This window comes from Barbus barbus (assembly GCF_936440315.1).
Source record: "Barbus barbus genome assembly, chromosome: 48".
NCBI classification, from domain to species: Eukaryota; Metazoa; Chordata; class Actinopteri; order Cypriniformes; family Cyprinidae; genus Barbus; species Barbus barbus.
In genome coordinates, this window is record NC_136726.1 from 3,337,169 (window position 1) to 3,360,570 (window position 23,402).

Consider the following 23,402-nt stretch of genomic DNA (forward strand, 5'->3'; position numbering starts at 1 on the left):
GATTCAAGACTCGAGGCATACAATTCATGTGGAGCATGTTTGAAAACATATTTTAAAAGTATTTCTATCTAAATAAATACAAATGTTACTGACCCCACACTTTTGAGCTGTCCAATGACAGGCATTCAAGAAGTTATATATGAATAGATATTATTCTTATTTATATTTTAGTATTATTATACATTATAGTGTTATAGTTATCATTTTGGTAGATGTCAGAAAAACACTTAATGAAGTGAACGGTGGGAAAGATTTTGAGAGCCTATAAAAATCTTGGTAGTTTTTGTCCATTTATATATTAATTAAATACTTAAACATATCAATCATACAAGTACAGCAAAGGACAAGCATGCAGTTTAACTGCAACTCTGAAAACTCTCATATCTGTTTTCATTTATGCAAGTATACAACATTGTCAGATTTCTACTACCAATAATACTTTAAATCACTTTATTAAAAATAATTATTTGGCAGACCATGATGTGAATTGACAATCCAAAAAGTTACTTTTCTAGTAATTACAATAATGAATGTCTCATCTAATGATGTTGCTCTATGCTGCCCCCCAGGGGACCATCAATAACACGCCTTGCATTCAAAAACAATAAATGGCTCTCAGAACTTTGGGAAAGCTCTAAAGAGCAATGAAATCCCACGTTTTGTTTTATCTTAAAGGATTTGGTTTCTGTTTTTAACAGGGAAATAAATGGTGGGCTGAAAAAAATAAATAAATAAGAGAGCAAAACAGAAACCAGAGAAATCAGTAAATGATTTGTGTATGTCAAGTTAAACAAACCAAAATGGGATCCGAGTACACAATTTACAGGACAAAGCTACTAAAGCAACAAAGTAAAAATCATAGACAGACAGCACAGAAAATGGGTGCAACTTTTGTCAAATTTATCACATTGGTTTTGTTCAATTCTTCAATTAACAGTTTAAGAAAGCAGTAAAACCTAAAAACTAGACTACGTAACAGAGGCTTGTGCTGTAGAATTGAACGTCATGGTTAAAACAGTGGTATCAGTGTATCCTGCTCAAAAAGGACATATGTCATAGATGTATTATGCACCAGAAATACTAAAATTCAACATTTTGAGATTTTACGTAATCCGTATACTTCCCTTATATTGTTCACCCACTGATAACAAGCAACAAATCACCCACTAACGTCTTTATAAGTATAGAATAATTATCTTTAGACAGATACAAATATTATCAAATCACTGGAGATTGAAAATAAGATGGATCTCCACTACATTAGTGTAAATAACATTCATATCTGCATTAGGTTATTAAATGCACCATATTTAATGTAATACATATTCCAACTGTTGTTCATTGTGCTGTCATTTAAAAACCTACAAACACCGCTCTCTGGAAGGACTCCATAGTGATGGCGTTTTGCTGTCTTGTATATATATAAGCTTCACGTTCAGTTGTTGGCGGCGTCAGCGTGTCTGGGCCAGTTGTCTTCCTCAGAGGCCGAGTCAAACTCTTCCTCTGTTTCTTTGGGAGGAGCTCTGGATCACAAACACACAAATCAAAGTTTATTTTGCACATTCTTAATTGGGGCTCCAGACTCAAAAAAATGACTAGGGAGCCACAAGAGTCAAATGACTTCTTCAGTTGGCAAATTACAGAGGCACCCAGTACAGGTAGCTCCGAAGCATGTCCATGCTTCATGCTTTTTGTAAATACATGTTGAGGATCTACTGAAGTGGCTGAAGATTTAAAAAGAGATCTGAAGGGATTGGACTGATTCGGGACAGATTCATTTAAAGAAACATCTCCAGAACACACGTTGTGTAAAAAAGATTTTTAACATGTACATTAGCCACTTCAGCTCTTGAAAAACTGAAAAAACCTGTCTGTACCTAATGTAGCGTGGACCACATTTGCCCTGGACCACCTCCTTAGTCAGTTCCACAGCAATGATGTCAGATTGAGGCACCTCAAACATGGGCTCCAGCAAGAGCTTCTCCTGAAAGACCAGAGATGAAACACATCAGAGATGTAGGAGGATTTACAGCAGCAGGGGTATCCAGTCCTGCTCCTGAAGGGACACTGTCCTGGAGTGTTTACGTCCAAACCCATTTGCACACACCTGAAGCAGCTACTCAAGGTCTTCAGGATGAATAGGAACTTCCAGACAGGTGTGTTGGGGTAAGCTGGAGCTAAACTCCATAGGACGTTGGCCCTCAAGGAGCAGGATCGGACATCATCGATTTACACCGTGTCCTAACTACACATCGCTTCAATGTTAATCTGAGTTTTTGTCCTAACTAGCTGTAACACGCAAAATTTATATTTTAGAAACTGCTTCTATTTCCACGACGTCGCGGCTGGAACAACATACAAACTAATGACAGTGATCATCTCAGGTACAGATTATGTGCTTTATTTGGTGTTAAAAGTGTCTCATGTAAGTTTGACTATCATATTGCGTGGCATTTATAGCCAAAAAATTTTAGCCAAAATTTAAAGCCACAACAGACAATTTACCTCAGATCTTGAAAATATAAGCAAAGATGTACGTTAAAACTGTAAACTCGCTGTGAGCCAATGAGTGTATTCCATAAAGATGGTATCAGTCACTCAGTATGTACATTTAATAATGTTAAAAAGGTTTAATATTTATAAATTAGATTATAAATTTATGCAAGTGCAGAGCGCTTCCAGAGAGAGCCCGCCCACACACACTTCTGATTGGCTGTGATATTTGATCGATTCTGTCGCGTCACGTTTGGTGTGGACACCTAAATTGCTTGGCGCTGGAATCTTTTAGTTAGGACAGAGTGTTAGGCCGCATTTACATTACATGGCTTAAGTAAATTCCGATTGTTTCCAGATTGGATATGACCCACAAACATGTAATAAACGTGAGAAATATTTGGAAATAAATCTGATATCAATTGGATCTGTGCATTTGCGTCTGCCATTAGAGACAGATCGGATATTCCCGTCAACGCGAGTCATTCGTCATTGAAAAATCAACTGTGGCAAATGATGTTGACTCAAGTGGACGCTTTTCCAGGCAAGTGCCAGCAGTGTAAATGTAGATATCGGATAAGGCTCACTTTTAAAAGAAAACGTAAGCTGGTTGTCAAAAAAAATTGGATAGTGAACAAACCGTATTTGGCAAAAAGGACTGCAATGTAAATGTGGCCTTACAGAATTCATGTGAATGATGGTTGAATGAGGTTTTGATTCCTGTTATTTACCATGATGGAGCGGAGACCCCTGGCTCCTGTCTTCCGTTCCAGTGCAAAACGGGCGATTGACCTTAATGCATCTGGAGTTACATTCAGCTCACACTGGAACGAAAATCACAAAACGAAAAGATGAATAACTAGACTTCCTACTGATACAGCAAGAACCACTAAAGGTGTATAAAATATGGGTTACAACGATGTCAGTTGGTGTACTTTGGGGGAGTCAAATCCTGCTCCTGAAGGTCCACTTGCCCTGTGGAGTTTAGCTCCAACCCTAATTAAACACACCTGAACCAGGTAATCAACGTCTTAAGAATCACAATAAACTTTCAAGTCTGTTGGAGCAGTTTGGAACAAAACACTGCAGGATTTTGGCCATCCAGGAGCAGGATTGGACACCCTTGGTGTACATGCGCATGATATACTGTACATACTTTATCCATATTGAAGAGGGCCTGATATTGAGGGACCACTGCATTACGAGGCTCTGTAAGGATCTGCACCAGCATCTCCTCGTCCAGACTGTGCAGTGGCACCACCACAGGCAGACGGCCCACAAACTCTGGGATCATGCCGAACTCGATGAGGTCCCGTGCTTCAACGTTCCGCAGGAGCCGGTCCTTTTCCTCAATCTCTGCCATTGCATCCAATTCATTCCCTGAGCTGTTGGCCAGATCTGCAGCTGCTGCAGCTCGACGCCCTTTTCCCAGGTTAGAGGGCGTCCCAAAACCAAGATACTGTAGGACATGTCAAAAAAGTATAACTCACCAAAATCAGTTAAATGTTGAAGACATTAAGCAATTATATTTTACTGTAGAAATCACCTTTTCATTTTTCCTACGGCTGATGATCCTGTCCAGCCCGTTGAAAGCACCTGATGCCACAAACAAAATGTTGGTCGTATCCACTTGCACTGTCTCTCCTCTCAACTTCCTACTATTCTTCTCTGGAACATTAATGATTGTTCCCTCAAGCAGTTTCAGCAAACCCTAAACAGACACACAGGAAGGTCAACATTCAAATTCTGACAATATTGACAAATTACACAATGCAAAAAAAGTTGAATTCTGCTGGAACTTTGCTCTGCAGAGAATTACCACATTATTCTGTTTATCCTACCACTTGTTGCTGGTTTGTGTCCTGCTTCACAGGTTGATTCTTAAAGATTTTCTCAGAAGCGAGGATACCTAAGACACAACAGCTAGCCATTGGGATACCTCAAGGTTCGGTTCTTGGTCCGCTTCTGTTTTTGATATTAACAATACAACTGGCACCATTAAGAAACAGTTTTCCTACCTATTAAGTTTAACTTGCCTATAAATATTCAACACAGTATCATTATTCAGCTGGGCATGACCGTAACAACACCAGCTAGGTCAGCTATGAACCCATGGGATAGTGTTTGATTACCAGCTCACTGTCACAGACTGCTTACTAGACCACTTAGTCATGCAGATTAGTACTCAAGATTAAACCCTTACAGTCCTTCCCTCCTGCTGTATGGGTGCTTGTCATCTCAAACACAGATTGCAGCAATGCTCTGTTGGTCGGCCATCTGGCATGTGAAATTAAACTTCAACAAATGATTCAAAATGCTACGGTACATCTGGTCTTCAGTGAACCCACACACTTCTTAGTCTCACTGCACTGTTTGCTATTAGTTGTCCTCATTGTCTGGATCTGTCGATCTAGTGCGCAGTAGCCTTTATTATTGATCCTTTTTATTTGTATGTTATTTTTCATATTAAAACCAGTGATTTACAGTATTTTCTAACCATGCATAACGCAATAAGTTTACAGAGAGAAGTCATTTGTCCGTCCACACTAAAATTGTTTAGGGTCAGTCCATGTGCTCCAAACATTGTAAAGTAGATTGCTGGACCATTTCTAAGATTATGTTTTGTTTTTAAATAATTGCCTCTATTTATCAGTATTGGGGGGGTGCTTTACTTTTACTTGGTTTAACTACAGTGGCTGTCTTTGTAACAAATTTGTTAAACGCATGTTTACGGAAACCTCAAATGTGTGTTCCTTGGAACAAAACCAATCTCACAAACACATTTAAAGGTTAAACACAGTCAAGCAACTTCCACTGGACTACTTGAGATAGATTAACCCTTTAAGCTATAGTTATGTGTAAGAGAAATTATGATCAACTGATCAACAGAACTCCCTGTTGTTGTTCGTTGTGCTCACAGCTCCTTAGATTTACATGGATACAATGTGATTTATTCAACTAATATCTAATTTATAAAATAACTGCTTCACAGTTGATTATTTGAGTATCATTACTTGTAAATAAATTATATTAATATCTATTCTACAATTCTGGGTGTGTGTCCGGCAGTAGCTCTGATAAGAGATTTACAGCAGTGTGTAGTAGTTTAATAGGTCAATAACTCTGTGTATGGGCAGTGACCGAATCATAGAGCTTTGGGAGAGATGAATGTGGCTGAAATATAAATCACAGACCTGCTGAACTCCTTCGCCCCCAACATCTCTCAGCTGATGAATTCCAGGCACACTGCCAATCTTATCCACCTCATCCAGGAACACTATGCCTGCAAGAGAATGACAAATGAATCACAGACGTCCAAATGAAAAGGGTTTGTCTTTAAAAATAGTAAGTTAACTTAGAGGAATCAAAATGTTTCAGTGAAATGTTCAAAGGTCACGCATGGAGGCGTTTTTATTTCAGTCAGCTTCTGTTCCTTGTAATGAAAGATTATGACATTGCTTATTAAACAAAAATATTACACACAGGTGGGGCGGCATTTAGTGTTCTTGCTTGCTTCATTTTTTTGTTGGGGGGTGCTAAGGGGGGCTTAACAGTTCAGAGGGGGTGCTAAAAAACTAATTAAATTGAGAAAGTAAATTAATTTTAATATATGCTACTTTTTTCTGTGGTATTAAACTTCTCATATGCCACTGTTATTAGTAATATACTAATGCCAACTGCCAAATGACACTTACAAAGTAATATAATTTATGAACGAATATAGAAAAGAGAGAAAGTTGGGATTTTTAATTTTCTTCAATTCAAAAACTACATTTTTTAAATTAATTTTTTTACAATTCATAAAACTATTTCCACATGGGCACACATTGCAGGTGATAACCTCCTCGTGCTGATTTGCATGGTATCATGTGTCGATGATAGCCAGAGATACGCATTAAAAATTGGCAATATTAAGAGGATTTAGCATTTCCAATTAATGTCCTGTTACATTCTTCTTATTATTAGGCCTATTATTATTAGTAGATTACTTTTATTATTAAATTACATGAAAGTATTGCCCCGCAATAATTTCATAGCGCATCACTGCATGATGAAAATGTTTTTAAAAATATTTTGGACAATGTCAGTCCATACAATGAATTATAGGCCAATAATTAAGATTATTAACACTGCAGTCATCAATGGCAATTCAGAGCAGCTTTATTTCAGGCACTGATTTTCAAAAACAACCCGTTTAACACGAAATAAGTTTATGTTTTTCACTATACGTGCCACAAGAGAAATATTAAGGGAATAATTTAAGACAATTATATACCGTTATCAGCATATGTTAGAGTAGATTCGGCTCTCGTTGTCTCAGAGAGAATATGCGCCGTTAATGCAGCGTTAGCCGTCAGTTTTTTTTACTTTCACTATAGCGAACTGACGTTCACCGTCTTGCGCAAAGTTTGTGCATTGATTGTTTGACCCCTCGCCCTAATATCAATTGTTTATAGGCCACATATTAGGCACTTTTTTTAGGTTTTTAATGTTTATTTTTCTGTTAATGAGAGTGACACAGAGAGTTAAAAACACAGGGAATCATGCTAAATGTAGAAACGTCATCCGCAGCTCTTAAACTTGGCGCCATCTCTGATCTACAGTAAAATGTGTTTTATTTTCTAAGATGAAATGTTTAAAATTCTAAAGTCTGAGAGACTGACCTTGCTGGGCTTTCTCGACTGAGTAGTTGGCGTCCTGCAGAAGTTTGGCAATAACAGACTCAATGTCCTCGCCTACATAGCCCGCCTGCGTCAGGGTGGTACAATCGCAGATGGCGAAGGGCACATCCAAGCATCTAGCCAGGGTTTGGGCCAGCAGGGTTTTACCTATGAATGTCAATAATATCATGTCAAAATATTTCAAAATACAATGTTTTAATATACATCAAAATGATCAAATATTAACATTTTGAATAATTTTAATTCAGACTTTGCACAGACTATTTTGTACTGATAATGTCACAATAGTTGTGTGGTTTTCTCTCAAAGATTAGAGTATGATCACCTTCTTGATGTTCTGTCTTTAATAAAAGTGAATAAATATAAAAGTGCTAAAATATCCTAAAAGGATTAATTGCACAAATACTGTAAATGTTTGGGTATATTTCTACCAAAAATATAAATGAAAGTAAGAAGATATAATGTTTTGCATTAAGAAAATGAGACGAAATTTAGGGCCATTATGATTTTTTGCATTATTTGCATGACAAAAAAAAAAAAAAAAAAAAGTTTGCTAAATTGTCATAAGTCAAAATTAACTTAAAAAAATAAATAAAAATTATTAAAACATATTTGGTGAAATTGTATTTTTCAAGTTGACCCCAAAATTGTGATTAGATAAATATTAATCAAAAGCCATTTATATTTGGCAGCTGGTAATTTAAATTATAAATGGCAGCTCCTCATCCAGACAACAAAAATACAGCAAATATTATTCAAATTGGCCACCAGTTGGTGCTATAAAGAGTTCTGAGGAAATCCTGTACTAACCTGATCCAGTAGGTCCCAGCAACACAATGTTGCTCTTTTCCAGCTTAATATCAGTGTGGGCGGAGTCAAGCAGGTCCCTGCCCCTTTTGTCTTGAGGAGCTTGCTGATTGGTCTGCTGCTGAACAGACGCACCCAGAGCGTTGCCATGGGGACTGATGCCAGCGATCTGAAGCAGCTCTAAGAAATCAACCAAACTACTTCACATCTCCATCCAGCAGACCATGTGTTATTTATTTAAACACGAAAAAGCAACATGACACCACAAGAATTTTGCAGTCAAAGCTGCTTTTGCCCAGAAGCCCCTGTGGGCTAAATCTCTAAAAATATGAAATAACCAAACACAGATTTTCAGTCAAGTGTGGAATGTTTGCTTTTAGAGGAAAAGTTCTGGATCTTTCATGGCGTTAAAAAAAATAAAAAAAAGAGCATTCTAGAAAATATTTGATTGTATTTCAGGGATGAAGTAATGATAATTATTAATTCTGGGTGAACTGTTACTTTAACAAGGTATTTCGAAACCATTTCTCATAAATTCACAGGTAAACTACTTTTCTACACGAGCTTACTCATATGTTCATTTCATATCAGGATCTAAGTTAGGCTAGCGGTCACCATTACGCAAGCCATAATTATGTCATCAGAACGGCCTAGTTTCCAAGCCCTGTCCAGTATGATCCTGCTGGCCCACGTTCAGACTATAAATAAGCAGCAAACGGACAGAAGCCCCAGTGTGAAATCTGAATGGCCAGAGACCATGAGAGCTGCAACTAGGCCATTGTGACACTTTATGGAGGTCAGCGACGGACCCAACTGATCCTGAAGTGCCCCGCACACAAGCACAGATGGTTGATGTGTACACGTAAACATGGAGTCGTGTTGTGTCTGTAAATTTTACTGTTTGTACAAAAAAGCAAAAAAATACGGCCACAGCAAAGTTAAAATGTTTCCCCTGTTAGGTTATTTTACTGCATGTATAAGTGAAGTACACAAAACAATCACTTACTTGTAAACCTGTATTCATCTTCACGTCTTCTGATCTCTAACTCTACAGAGAAAAAGGACTGTAAACGTAGCACGATGGGCACAGCTAACACCACAGCATGAGTTGAGTAACAGTATCAGCAGGAGAAAGTTCAGATGCTGACTCTGGAGTACTATAGATACACTACTGGACAGCTGACAAACTATACAGACCCCCAAATGACTCGACAGATCAGTGAGCTGAAGAACAGGGACTTAAGGTCATTGCACACAGAAGAGACTTACTAAAATTAAATGAAAAACTATTACTATTAGACTATAATTAGTTGTTCCAAACCTGTATGAGTTTCTTTCTTCTGCTGAACACGAAAGTACGTATTTTGAAAAATGTGGGTGACTAAAGTTGATGGTAGCCATTGACTTCTATAGTATGGAATAAATAATATGGAAGTCAATGGCTGCCAGCAACATCCTTCAAAATATCTTCTATTGTGTTCAGCAGAAGAAAGAAACTCATGCCGGTTTGGGACAACTTGAAGCATCAAAGCAAAATTCGCAAACTTCGCAAATATTCATGGAAATCTCTATGATGTTTTTGTTTTAGCTAAAAAAATATATGTAGAAAAGTACAGCTGTTTTATTACCATGTATTGTTATCTAGGCGCATTTAAATGAAAAATGATTACATTTTATTATGAACTGTTCTCATTCACTAAATAACAAGGTAGAAAACATTGTCAAGATCTGTAATTGATTTTATTTTTTTGTATGTATATGTAATTTTAAGTCATTTCAGAGCAAATAAATGTTGAGATTTACTGAATGATGTTAAAAGACCAAAATTAGGGTATCATTTTACAGTAAGGTTTAATATGTTAACATTAAGATACAAAAACATGAACAGCATGTTCATTTTTAAAGCATTTATGAATAAAAGGCAGATTATGATATCACACAAACCTCTGGGAGAGAGGGAACTCTGCTTCTCTGTTTCCGCTTGCTGTCGGCCCGCTGCCGGGAGGTTGTTGGAGATCCGTTTGTAATGATTATAGACGGCGACTGCCAACACTTTCTTGGCGTATGACTGGCCAACAACATATTTGTCAAGGTAGGCATAAATCTGAAGAGGTTGAGACAACAGAAGCCCGTGAGAGAGAGGTTTACTGCATTACAGAACTGTTGTCACAGGGTTAGCTTGGAGTAGTCTACTTTCAAAAAGTTGATCAAATTGCACAAAGATGAACTTCAGTTAATGTAATAATGTCTGTATGGTGTGATGGAACGGTACCTTTTTAGGAGATGGAGGGGGTTTCTGAGCTAATGCGAATTTAACATGCTCAGAGCTCTCCGCTTCCTTATTCAAACCCTTCTTAGAGTCGGTCTCAGACAGAACCACGAAGAAATGATGGCACTTTTCACATTTCACAAACCGTGTGGAGGCTGTATGGAGCAAATACAAGAGAGTTATTCAGGTAATGAAATAGACATGAATATGCAGATGCTATAACCAGTGACTAGAGAACCATTAGGAAACCTTAGAAGGTGAACATCTCTATATAACAGTTTGAGCAGTTCATACAGATCATAATCATCTGTACGACTCTCCAATGCTTTTGATTCAGGAGCCAGATTTCAAGCTGGGCATCACATGGCGACAAAAAACAATATCGTACAAAAAGTGTAACAAAACGTGTGTGTGTATGTATATATGAGGGGCCGTATACACACACACACACACACACACATACACACATATATACACACGTTTATATATTTTTTTTCTGAAATTAGTCGTATTATGAGAACATTGAAAAAAGTGGTATAACTATATTATATTAATATTAATATTTTTATGAATTAATAAAAACAGCTGACTGACAAGAAACTGACTGGTAATCTAGTTATTCATATCATTATTGAAACCTAACAAATATGGAAAAAGTGATACTTACACACAAAAGTCTCCACGTGTGTACAAGGATCTCCACATTTGGGGCATCTCAGCTGACTGCCACCTTTCCCTGAGCCTCCAGCGCCTGACGCCCGCTTTCCACCCGCCTCACCTACACCCTTCTGCAAAACAGCTCCATCAGTACCTGTGCATATCTCACACGTCAAACAAACAGTCATGGAAACGCATCAAAAAGACTGAAGAGCACCTTCCCGCCATCGCCGTCTCTGGGCGTACTGTCTTTAGAGGCGAAACACACTGCTGTCTGTGAAAACGCCCTCACGTGCACGAATGGAGGAAGATGGACTTCATCACAAACCGCTCTAGTGTGGCTGAAGAGCTGGAGACGCGAGCGAGAAAAACCTGCAGGAAGCAACACACAGTACAGGTACATCTCAAAAAAATTGAATATCGTGAAAAACTGCATTTTTTTGTAACTTATTTCAAAACGTGAAGCTTTCATATATATTTTAGATTCATTACATGTAATGTAAGACATTCCAAAAGTTTTTTTGTTTTAATTTTGATGACTAGAGCTAACAGCTGATAAGTCAAAATCCAGTCTCTCAAAATATTAGAATATTTCCTAAGATCAATCAAAAAAAGGATTTGCCAAACAGAAAAGTTAAAGTTCTTTAAAGTATGTTTATTTCTGCACTCAGTACTTGGTCGGGGCTCCTTTAGCACAAACTCCAGCATCAGAAGCATAGACGAGATCAGCCTGTGGCTCTGCTGAGACACTATTGAGCCTTCAGCTCGTCTTTATTGTTGGATCCACTGTTTCTCATCTTTCTCTTGAATATCCCATAGATTCTATATGGGGTTCAGGTCAGGCATGTTGGGTGGTCAATCAAGCACAGTAATATCATGGTCAGAAAAGCACTTGGAAGTGGTTTTGGCAGTGTGGGCAGGTGCTAAAGTCCTGCTGGAAAATGAAATCAGCATCTCCATAAAGCTTGTCTGCAGATGGAAGCATAAAGTGCTGCAAAATCTCCTGGTAGACGGCTGCATTGACTTTGGATTTGATAAAACCCAGTGGACCAACACCAGCAGATGACACAGCACCCCAAATCATCGCTGACTTCGGAAACTTCACACTGGACTTCAAGCAGCTTGGATTCTGTGCATCTCCAGTCTTCCTCCAGACCTTGATTTCCAAATTAAATGCAAAATTTACTTTCATCTGAAAAGAGGACTTTGGACCACTGAGCAACAGTCCGGTTCTTTTTCTCCACAGCCCAGGTAAGATGCTGCTGATGTTGTCTCTGGTTCAGAAGTGGCTTGGTAGCCCTTTTCCTGAAGACGTCTGAGCGTGGAGACTCTTGATGCACTGACTCCAGCTTCAGTCCACTCCTTGTGAAGCTCTCCCAAGTGTTTGAATCAGCTTTGCTTGACAGTATTCTCAAGCTTGTGGTCATCCCTGTTGCTTGTGCACCTTTTCCTACCCAAATTCTTCCTTCCAGTCAACTTTGCATTTAATATGCTTTGATACAGCACTCTGTAAACAGCCACAGCTTTCAGTAATGACCCTCTGTGACTTACCCTCTTTGTGGAGGGTGTCAGTGTTCGTCTTCTGGATCATTGAAAAGTCAGCAGTCTTCTCCATTATTGTGGTTTCAAAGAACAAGAGATACCCTGAATTTATACTGTAGGGATGATCGTTTAATGAAACTCAAATATAAATATTCTAATATATTGAGATACTGGATTTTGACTTTCATGAGCTGTAAGCTCTTATCATCAAAATTAAAACAAAAACAACTTTTGAAATGTTTTACTTTACATGTAATGAATCTAAAATATATATGAAAGTTTCACTTTTTGAAATAAGTTACAAAAAAATGAAGTTTTTCCACGATATTCTTTTTTTTTTTTTTTAGATGTACCTGTATATCACCCAACAATTAAACCAGTTGACTCGCATTTCGGGCCAGAAGCGAGGTTTAAAGCTAAAAAAAAATGTCTTAATGATAGATTTTTCTCTTACAAACATGCAGCTTTTCGCTTAACAAGACATTAATTGACGGACTGATGTTTTTATCAGCTGTTTAGACTCATTCTGACGGCACCCATTCACTGCAGAGGATCCTTTGCTGCATTCGGATCTCGGGAATCAATTCTCAGCAAATGCTTATTTTTGGGTGAACTATTCCTTTAAGTGTATATTATTGCTGTAATAAGCACTCTTTTAAAAGTATGTTAAAGTGCGCTTGTTTTCCCATCATTTTAGACACCACTGTGAATATGATAATTAGCACAATATTAGCATCAGATGCCGTTACTATATCATGATACTGGTGATTAAACCGTAACAGTCACGAAACACAAATCAACCTTATAACTAAACGCCACTAATACTGAGACATAAACATTAGGCTCAATGGATTTATGAAAGAATTATAATTATAAACACTGTCAGTTAGGTTATATTCTATTGGCTGTGTTTCAAAATCTAGAACTGCCAACTAGACAGCTTTGTGGGCGTTATAGGCATGTTGCAACTTTCAAGCATGCCAATGATATTTAACAATGAATGTCCCGGACGAAGCCTAACATTTGCTGGAAACTAAAAAACTGTCAGCTGGCCTTCATCTGCTGTTAAGAATCAATGTTGAGTGCACTATAACCGTTATATTCAGCTTTTATTTGGATTGTTTTGTGTTGACTCACCTTTATGCACAGACTTTATAATCACCGTCACAGCAGGTCTGCATGAACAGGACATACTGAAAACCAGATCTGATGAGAATAATAATAAAAGTCCATATTAAAGTCACACTTTACAGTATATTACTACATAATGCTACTAAAAAAATACAAACGAAGTTGTAAAGTGCTGTCAGATATAATTAGTAACTGAGCTTCACGAGTAACACGCATGATAGCTCGCGACTATGTAACACGCATGATAGCTCGCGACTATGTAACACGCATGATAGCTCGCGACTATGTAACACGCATGATAGCTCGCGACTATGTAACACGCATGATAGCACGCGACTATGTAACACGCATGATAGCTCGCGACTATGTAACATGATAGCTCGCGACTATGTAACACGCATGATAGCACGCGACTATGTAACACGCATGATAGCTCGCGACTATGTAACATGATAGCTCGCGACTATGTAACACGCATGATAGCTCGCGACTTTGTAACACGCGCTGCTGTGAATGATGGCAGACATACTCACCGGAGCTGATTATTCTTCCGGTAAGCGGCTCTAACAGCAGGATCTGAGCGGAATAAAAGCCTGAAGCGGGTTCATACCAGCGTGAGTGTCCGCTGCTCTCAGAAGCGATGCTACATGAAGTTTAGTGTTGATCCGGGTGATATAACCTCTGCTGTCATCAAGTGGGTCACAGTGACGTACATGGCCAGAGACAGCTCTGTTTGTGTCACATGATGCTGAAGGGGGCGGGGCCATCGAGCGGCGAACCTCATTGGCTGTTTCCTGTCAGCTGAAAAGCGCTTCTTTCTCCAGGGGGCGCTTGATGTCAGGACTTTAAGAAGAAATGTCGCAAGAAAAATCTAAAAAGTTAGTTTTTTTTTTTTCTTAAAATATAAGCTAATCAGAAACAGTAATTCACACGTGCAGTAAATAGCAGTAACATGTAAAGTGAAGAGTTACAAAACTTCAGGACAGCTAAGCTCCACCCCCTTCAAGTCGGAACACGTGACTCTTCTTCTCGAGCTGTTTTGTTTTTGAGGAAAAAGATCACAGCGCCGCTTTTGTTTTAATATAATCAAAGCATTTCTTGATTTCCAAAGACCATTTATAATTGATATCAATATAATGTTTAATTATTTATATTAACAATATTATTACTTAATATAAATTATATTTTTATAAATTTTCTAAATTTGTTCTTGATTTCTAAACGCGATCTCTAATTGATATCCATATTGTTATTATTTTAAATTGTATTCATATTTAGTAGTAATAACAATGATGTCATTAACATAAATTATATTTGTAATAGTTATATTAAAATAGTTATATTTTATAGTATTTTAATTTGGCATCTCCTCAGTTTTAGAAATAAACTATTTCTACAATAAATGATGAAAATAGAACAAAGTTATCATACAAAAAAACTTTATTAAAAACATACTTGGCATGCAACATACAATATATAAATCATCAATAATAATTGCTTTCCCACAACTCAGAAAAAAATAACACTGAAAGGTCATATTTGTAACACAAATATTATCATAGCATCTTTATCTATGGCTTGTACTCCAGTTATTATATTTTGTTGTGCTTGACTTGCTAAACCAAAAAAAAAAATAATAATAAAAAAAAATCACACTTTAATAACTGGGTTATTGTGGTCAGAGAATGTGTGTAGTGTAACTTTATTAGCTTATTGCTCCGAATTTAGCAATGCATTACTCATCATATCATTTCATTTCCAAACAATTAACACACAGATTTAATAAATATACTTCATTATCAATTCTGGAATTTGACATATTTGCATTTGTCAATCTCATTACTAGCATTAATTTCCTTCGAAAAGTGCAAGATTTCATAATCTTCTTTATTTATGACAGTGGTGCTAGTTACCTCTGTTCATCCACTGAGCTCCCATGATGCTAACAGCAGTAGCAACTATTGTATCATAGTGAAAACTAAACGTAATGCATTTGCATAAGATATATTTTTGATAAATGATGGCTTTCTGCTCTGCTCTTATGGCTTCATATTATGAATAAATACTATAAAATAATAAAGCTTTTGCAATATTCATTTTGGTTTTCTGTATAATCCAAACATATCAATGCACAGCTACATATGAGATGTAACAAAAATAAAAGTTTCCCTTGACTATATAAAATAATCTGACACTAACTGCGTTTTCACATGGGTCCCTTTTCAAAGCAGTAAAGGTTCGGTCACATGTTGCTCTTTCTTGCGCAGATTGACCGTGTTTACAACAGAAATCTGCTTTGTTTGAATGTGAGTTCTGTGCTTCATTCTGCACTATTGACCGTAGACAACGGAACTTTTTTAGCAGAAATTTCACTAATGTGCCTTAAAATGTGGTAAACAGTAATGTTTCTCAGCTGATGCGTGACAGGAAATGATGCGCAGACAGAGAGGATGATCAGTTGTGGAGTGTTTCTCTCATTTTGCTGGTGATCTTGTCTCGTAGCTCACGGTGTCTGATCAGACCTCTGACCTCCAGAGGAAGTGAACTGCTCCACAGCATCAGCACTGAATCCTCAGCTGGGACGAGCACAAACACAGCAAACATCAACGGATTATTAATATTAATCATGTAATCATTTGAAGGGCTCATATAATGCAGAAGCAAATGTTCCTTATTCTTTTCAAATAAAATGAAAATCATGCAAATAATTTAATTTAACTTATCTAAATTAATTTGTCTTATTATTAAAATAATGAGCTTCTTTGAAATTCAATCTAAATGAATTTATAACATTGTTACCTTGTGTTTTGATTTGGTCTTGTGACATGCGTTGCCGTCTACCCAGTACTAGAATAACATTCTTTTGCTTGAGTGTGTCTGCAAAAGAACAGAAACAAAAAATAAGGAATAAATATTTCTGTTTGAGATTATTTAAAACAATTGTAACTCAATTTAATACAAACAAAACACACAGAATCCCTTTAAACTATTTATATATATGCCTTGAGAACAAAAAAATGCTTTAGCATTTTAATCCACTAGCACTTAATACAAAATAATATATTTTGCAAGAATATATTTGACTGTTATTTTTTCAGACACGTTAATTTAAATTAAATGAAAATGTATTAAAGTGTAAATTTATATTAAATGCAATTAGCTGAGCTTTTTGACCCACTTAAGTAGGACTTATACGATGTATACGTAATTTCATAATTACATCTATTGTCTTTTAAAATATGCTACAAGTCTACTACTGAATGTAAAACTAAAACATACGTTAATGTCATTTCTATTGAAATAATTCAGTACATTTAAAATATTTTGCATGTAATATTGAATATCGCATTGCAGTATTTTACATGTGCTTTAGTATGTTAACACATCAGAGTAAGTGTACTTCTTCAGAGCACAACAGAAGATTATTAAAACCTAATTAATGTACTGGTAAAAAGTTAAATGTTTCATTTGACAAGTGTGTTAAGAAAGTGAATATAGGAAACGGGAAGTGTACCTAGCAGCACAGAGCCCATGCAGCGTATGGAGTGGCAGTGAGGGCTGATGGTCTGCAGTAGCTGACAGCTGGAGACTTCCACCAACAGGATGTGTCCTGCTTTGGTCCCAATCCACAGAGTACTGCTGTGCTGGACCAACAGAGCTTTCACAGTCGCCGAAGACGGCACCATTTGTCTAGACTGGTCCTCACTCTGGGCTTTGGGCTTTTTGATGGTACTTAATCTGTTGTGGACATATAAATTGGAAGGGTTAGGAAGTTAGGGTCAGCCTACTACTATCATCTGTCTTGGGTGATCTGTTCACATGTGGTCAACCAATACTTAGCATACATAGTCTCAAATGCGAAGATTGTATGATTTCATGAAACAAAGCACAAAAAGTTGTGGAACTATTGCTTCCAAAAGACTAAAATTTTAATCTTGCCACAAATATGACATTTCATCCAGAATGTTCATTGTCATTTCAGTCAAACTCCTATAACAAATGAACTTCAGATGTGCTTCACATGATCAGTGTCATTTCAAGTTATATGAAGCAAATCCGAGATCTTTCATGAAGTCTTGAACACGTGTATTTCCACCTTTTTGGACATTTTTTCAGAACCAAATACATTTAATACCTTATTTTAGTGCAATGGGTGATTGACAGCCAAGTAGGCGATCCTTCACTGATATCCAGGACAGACCAGATTAGCATTAACACTACACATGCATTGCAGTCTTCCTAAATACTTGTATTTAGTGCCAACAACTTGTGATCAGATAATCTGAAATGGAATAACAGGTGTAAATGGGGTAAAAAGTGTGTGTTATGTTAATGTGTGCCACTTCACCCGAGTAACTGTGCGCAGTCAATGAGGTTCATCATCCTCTCAGTCTTCTTATTCCAGACCTCCACAGTGTGGCTGCCCCTTTTACTTACATACACATGTTTGTCCACCGCTAACCGTGATATGCAAGGATCACTGCTGATACGACCCTGCTGCCTAAATAAACAAACAGATAAACATGCTTAAGAACTGAACAACATCACCAAGAAATTCCTTTTAGCAGGCTGTTTAAACCAACAGCTGTTAATGTGATGTTTAAGCAAATCCAAAATTATCCATCGAAATCTTCCTAAACTTGTCTTCTGCCTTTGACATGATTAATCACCACAATCTCCAGTCTACTCTCTCTGATCTGGACATCACAAAAACTGAACATCGAATTCTGAGTATTACTTCATGAGCAAAATATTATCAGCAAACCACTGGGAGTGCCTCAGGGTTCTGTGTTTGGCCCTTTACAATACTTCCCCTTAATTTATACAATCTCACTGGATCCAATCATAAAGGAAATGTCTTTTATTATGTGCAGATTATAATCACCTTAACCTGTCTTTCATACCTGAGCTAATATTGTGGATTCATCAGGCTGGATGACTCAACAATATGAACATGTATCTCTTCCTGCCTTATCCGTCTTGATGCTTGAACGCTAATTGAGTTATTTTAGTGCTAAATACACCACATGACCGACCTCAAGAATGTAGACAACCCATTTTAAATGTCAAGTATATTTCAGATAGACACATCACTAGCATGTACAGTACATAAAATCAAGCATAAAATATGACGATGCAATCACATTAGACAAATGTTTTAGAAGAATAGTGAATGGCGCTTTTCTGTTGTGACATGTCATGTGCCCAAAGTGAGTTTGGCATTGGAAAAACCTGACAAGTCTGCACAAAGATCACACCTGAACATGTTTGGGATGAATTTGAAAGCCAAATGGGTGTCATGGCCCTAAGGGCTCTAAGAATGGGAGCAAATCCATATGTTTTACTGCTGAATCATTGAGAGGACCAACATCTGGTTAAAACCATTGTTTTGTTGAAATGAAGCAAGCGCATATTGATCAGGTATTTGGGTGTTCACATACCTTTGGAAGTGAAGTGTATAGTATAAATAAATGAGTAGTTTATATGCTATTCACTTTTGCATAAAGGGGAAATGTTTTAATTGATTTCCGCTACATTATTTTTTTAACCTTTGTGTTGTATCCTCTAGTACTCAGTAACTGCACAAGTAAATCCTCTTAACACTTTATTCAACACATGCTACCTTTTTTACAGGACTATGTGGCTTCTTCTTAGGGTGCTTTCACACAAGCACATTTAGTGCGCACCCGGGTTCGATTGACGTCAGAATTCGGTTCGTTTGGATGATGTGAACGCTGTCTACCTCAGGTGTGCACCCTACCCGAGTCAGCTTAAAAAGGGTGGTCTGGGGTTCGGTTCATGTGAACTGTGGTACGGTTCGCTGCTGATGTGAACGCAATCGTACCAAATTCCGGAAGTGAACCACTATTAATGCCGTATTATTTGATAAAAATTTGTGTTTGTGTGTGTTTCGCGCTGCAATCAGAAAGCTGTATGTCTCATTTCTGTTCACTTGCAGCGTTCTTTAGAGCATTAGTATGGAGTCAAAACAATGTTGCATGTATTTGCAAGATAATTGAAGTTTTGCAAAAGAAAATGAAAGTGTTGAGAAAAAATAATGTACTTTTTTTAAACAAAAATAAAGAATTGTAAAAGAAAATGAAGTATTGTGAGAAAAAAATAAGTTTTGCAAATAAAAACAAAGAACTGCAAAATATAAATGAAAGAGAGCAAAAGCAATGATTTTGCAATACATATTTTCCATGGCCATATCTACTAATTTATTTGCAATGCTGCAAATATACCGTTTGATACCGTTTTCCCCTTTGCGCTTCACGCTTCTGCGCGTCTCACTTTGTGTCACATCTGATCCAGGCACCGTCATTGAGCAGAGGCATGCGGGTTGATCGTTTCCTTTTATTTACTAGCTTTAAAACAAACATGCATTTTTTCATTTTATTAACTTTATTAACAAATGTATATGTGTATTAGCAGCATTTGCTCAAGTTAAAGAAGTTGTTAATAAGTGAAAGTGACGTGACATTCGGCCAAGTATGCACAAAGTGCACACACACAACAGTGAACACACACACACACCTTTAGCTGTCCATCGTGTTCGATGATGATGCTTGTTTGCTCCAGGGATGGGGGTGGGTTCAGCGACATTGCTGCTGGTGCCACTTCACGTGGGCGTCGAGTCCGATCCTTGAGCCGCACACTCTTCCACAGATGGAGCAAGGGAAACCAGATACCAGGGGGGTACCAGCCGCCCACTGGTGTCTCTTGATGCGTTTCTCGGATCGTCGTTCTTGATTGGTTTGGTGTATTTGAGAGACTGCAGTGGCACAGGTGACCTGCCAGGCTGACCTGTCGAGTGCCAGAGATTGCGTAAGGGGAATGTTCGCCCGCTTTAGGAGGTCCCTGGTGTAGTCCTTAAAACGCCGCTTTTGCCCTCCAGCGGACCGCTTTGCGCCCATTAGATGACTGTAGAGGACTTGGCGTGGCAGGCGGTGTTCAGGCATGCGTATGGTGTGCCCTAGCCAACGCAGGTGTTTTTTGGCCACTGCTGCTTCCATGCAGATTGAGTCAGTATTGCTGAGGATGACTGTGTGGGGGATTCGATCTTTCCAGGACAAGTTGAGGATCTTCTGTAGGCAGCAGATATGGAAGGCCTCTAGGTTGGTGATGTGCTGGCGGTATGGGGTCCATGACTCAGCCCCATAAAGCAGAGTGGAGAGACATACCGTGTTGTAAACTTACGGTTTTCAAAAACCCTGCTACGTAAGCGTCCAAAAGATGATGAGGCTTTATTTATCCGGGTGTGTATTTCTGTGTTAAGGGAGCAGCATGAGGAAAAAGTGGAGCCGAGGTAGGTGAAGTGTTCCACTGTTTTAAGTGGAACACCGTTTATGTGAAAACTGGGGGGTGTGGGGGCGGGGGTGGAGAGAAGGGACATGACCTCGGTTTTTTGAGTGTTTGATTGATACAGACTGGATATTGTATTAAGGGCATGCTGCATAGAATCCGGGCTGTGGGCTAAGATGGCACAGTCATCCGCATACTGAAGCTCACAGATTTGGCGGGTCTTTGTGCGGGCCTGGAGTCGACGGATGTTGACGAGGCTACCGTCAAGTCGGTATTCCACATTGATACCGTCTTCATGCCCCATGACACGATGGAAGAGGCAGGTGATGGCAGAGAGGGAGGATGTTAAAGAGCACCGGAGCCAAGACACAGCCTTGCTTCATGCCAACGTTTACCTCGAAAGACTCAGACTGGAGTTCTCCCATGAGCACTCTGGCTTGCATCCCATCATGCAGCTGCTGTAGGATGCTGAGAAACTTGGATGGTACTCCAAGTTTGGAGAGGTATTTCCAGAGCAGCTCACGGTTGATGGGGTCAAAAGCCTTACTAAGGTCGATGAAGGCTACGTAAAGGTCTTTGTGCTGTTTTCGGCTCTTCTCCAGCAGCTGTCTCAAGACAAAAACCATGTCTGTCGTGGATCTGGACTTCCGGAAGCCACACTGAGTTTCCGGAAGCACAGCTTCTGAGATGTGCTCAACCAATCTGCTGAGCATGATCTTGGCCAGGACTTTCCCTGCGATGGAGAGGACAGATATCCCGCGGCTGTTACCGCAGACTGCTCTGTCTCCTTTCTGCTTGTAAATAACCACGATGTTAGCATCTTTCCAGTCCTGTGGGAGGGTCCCATGTTCCCAGATGTTTTGGATCAGGAGGTGCAGACGGTGCGTGAGGATGTATCCTCCGTGTTTGAAAACCTCTGCAGGGATTCCGTCAGGTCCAGCGCATTTGTTGATCTTCAGCCCTGCAATGGCTTGCCGGAGTTCAGAGTAAAGTGGTGGGGTGTCCAAGTGCATGGTTGGTGGCAGGTCTGGCAGATTATCGAGGATATGTGGGTCAGCAGGGTTGGGGTGGTTGAAGAGACTCTCAAAATGATTTGCCCAATGGGCAAGAATCTCGTGGCGGTCCTTGAGGAGCGTGGACCCGTCAGCTGATCGGACTGGGGCAATCGCCCGTTTCCTGGGGCCGTACAATGCTTTTAAGGCATCGTAAAAGCCTTGAGTGTTATTGCAATCTGCCAGGTTCTGGATTTCTTGCGCCTTTTGCACCCACCAGGTGTTCTCCATTGTCCGGAGGGCTCGCTGGGTTTCTGCTCTTACAGCAGTGAAGGAGGTTATAAGGGTGGGAGATCCAGGGCAGGACAGGAGAGCTTTGTGGGCTTCATGCTTTGTTTTTAGGAGTGACTGTATCTCGGCTGAGTTACAGTTGAACCAGTCCTGGTGATGTTTCCTTAATTGGCCGAACGCTTCTAAGGCTGCGTTATAAATAGCCTGGCGTAAAGCTGGCCAGTCGGCTGATTCTTCTGGGATCTTGTTGAGGTTTTCAGCAAGGAGCCGTCGGAGGTTATCTTTAGTGGTGTGGCTGTCCATCATTCTCAGATGATTCAACATTAGCAGTACATTCGTAAGACAGACGTAAGTGGTGCACTGAAGCTTTGTAAACAAAATGAACGGTTCAAAAGACAAAGCCACCTTGGATCTCTCGCGCCGTCGTTACTAAGCAACGGGGTGAACCGCTGCTGGATTGATGACGCAAACGAACTGTGGTTCAGACCCAAATAAAATAATATGAACGCAGTCCAGCGGAGGCAGGGGTAGGGGGAAGCAAACAAACTCTGGTTCGGACCAGGCAATCGAACCAAGTGTGAAAGCACCCTTAGGGAATACTCAATAGCACCTCTGCACTTAACAATATACTGCCACCTTGTGGTTAAACTTCAAAACACAACACTTTGTAAGGACAATTGTTATAATCATCCTATGAAATGCATCTGTGTTGACTTGTGTTAAATACATAAATGTAACAAATTATTCAACCAGAATTCTCTACTGTTACCATTAAAATTGGAATTATCACAAGCCACCTTTACGTTGCAAAGGTAGAACAGAAGCTGCATCTGACATGGCATTTATGTTTAAATTTACAGATTACCTTAGTAAATAACCTACATAGAGCACATAAATTGTAAAACAAAACATACAACAAAAAAATAACTCGTTACAGCGTAGGGCATTTATGACAAAAATCATTAAAAGTTGATTATTGCTCTTAACATTGTTTTAATAATTACTAATGTTGATTAATTACAAACAAAAATGTTTTTGTGTGCGGGAAAAAACACCCGATTTTGGCTACACAGGCAATCAATGAAGCTGTTATCTGTGCTTTTTTATTTATGATGAGAGAAATTGCAAGAGTGCAAAATTTTCTGTGGATTTCTTCATTAACGGTGACTAATATTAAATACCTCTGATTGGCCATTATTAGGTTCAACAGAAATGTGTGTTGTTTATAATGCT

General features: G+C 38.7%; 2 protein-coding genes across 3 annotated transcripts in view; both read right to left on the minus strand.

Moving 5' to 3' along the window:
• Window positions 1-266: 266 nt before the first annotated feature.
• On the minus strand, window positions 267-14,331 carry LOC306866859 (ATP-dependent clpX-like chaperone, mitochondrial). 2 transcript variants are annotated; one of them, XM_079412256.1, is made up of 15 exons: window positions 14,115-14,331; window positions 13,588-13,656; window positions 11,126-11,280; window positions 10,919-11,039; window positions 10,255-10,406; window positions 9,927-10,086; window positions 8,989-9,030; window positions 7,986-8,162; window positions 7,158-7,322; window positions 5,688-5,776; window positions 4,040-4,204; window positions 3,650-3,952; window positions 3,225-3,317; window positions 1,878-1,984; window positions 267-1,523 (listed from the first exon to the last, which is right to left on the minus strand). In XM_079412256.1, exons 2-15 carry the CDS (start codon window positions 13,640-13,642, stop codon window positions 1,436-1,438), a joined length of 1,872 nt encoding a protein of 623 aa, XP_079268382.1. In that variant the 5' UTR covers window positions 13,643-13,656; window positions 14,115-14,331; the 3' UTR covers window positions 267-1,435. The 2 variants fall into 2 exon arrangements, with proteins under 2 accessions (XP_079268382.1, XP_079268383.1); XM_079412257.1 differs by having other exon boundaries at window positions 13,588-13,944; window positions 14,046-14,267.
• Window positions 14,332-15,005: 674 nt separating this feature from the next.
• Window positions 15,006-23,402, minus strand: part of LOC306866697 (leucine-rich repeat serine/threonine-protein kinase 2-like) — a 43,037-nt gene continuing 34,640 nt past the window's right edge. The window contains exons 48-51 of the mRNA XM_079411979.1: window positions 17,930-18,082; window positions 17,096-17,319; window positions 16,381-16,458; window positions 15,006-16,157 (exon numbers count right to left, since the gene is read on the minus strand). Coding sequence (XP_079268105.1) covers window positions 16,036-16,157; window positions 16,381-16,458; window positions 17,096-17,319; window positions 17,930-18,082 — 577 coding nt within the window. The 3' untranslated portion in view covers window positions 15,006-16,035. The remainder of the gene's footprint in view (window positions 16,158-16,380; window positions 16,459-17,095; window positions 17,320-17,929; window positions 18,083-23,402) is intronic.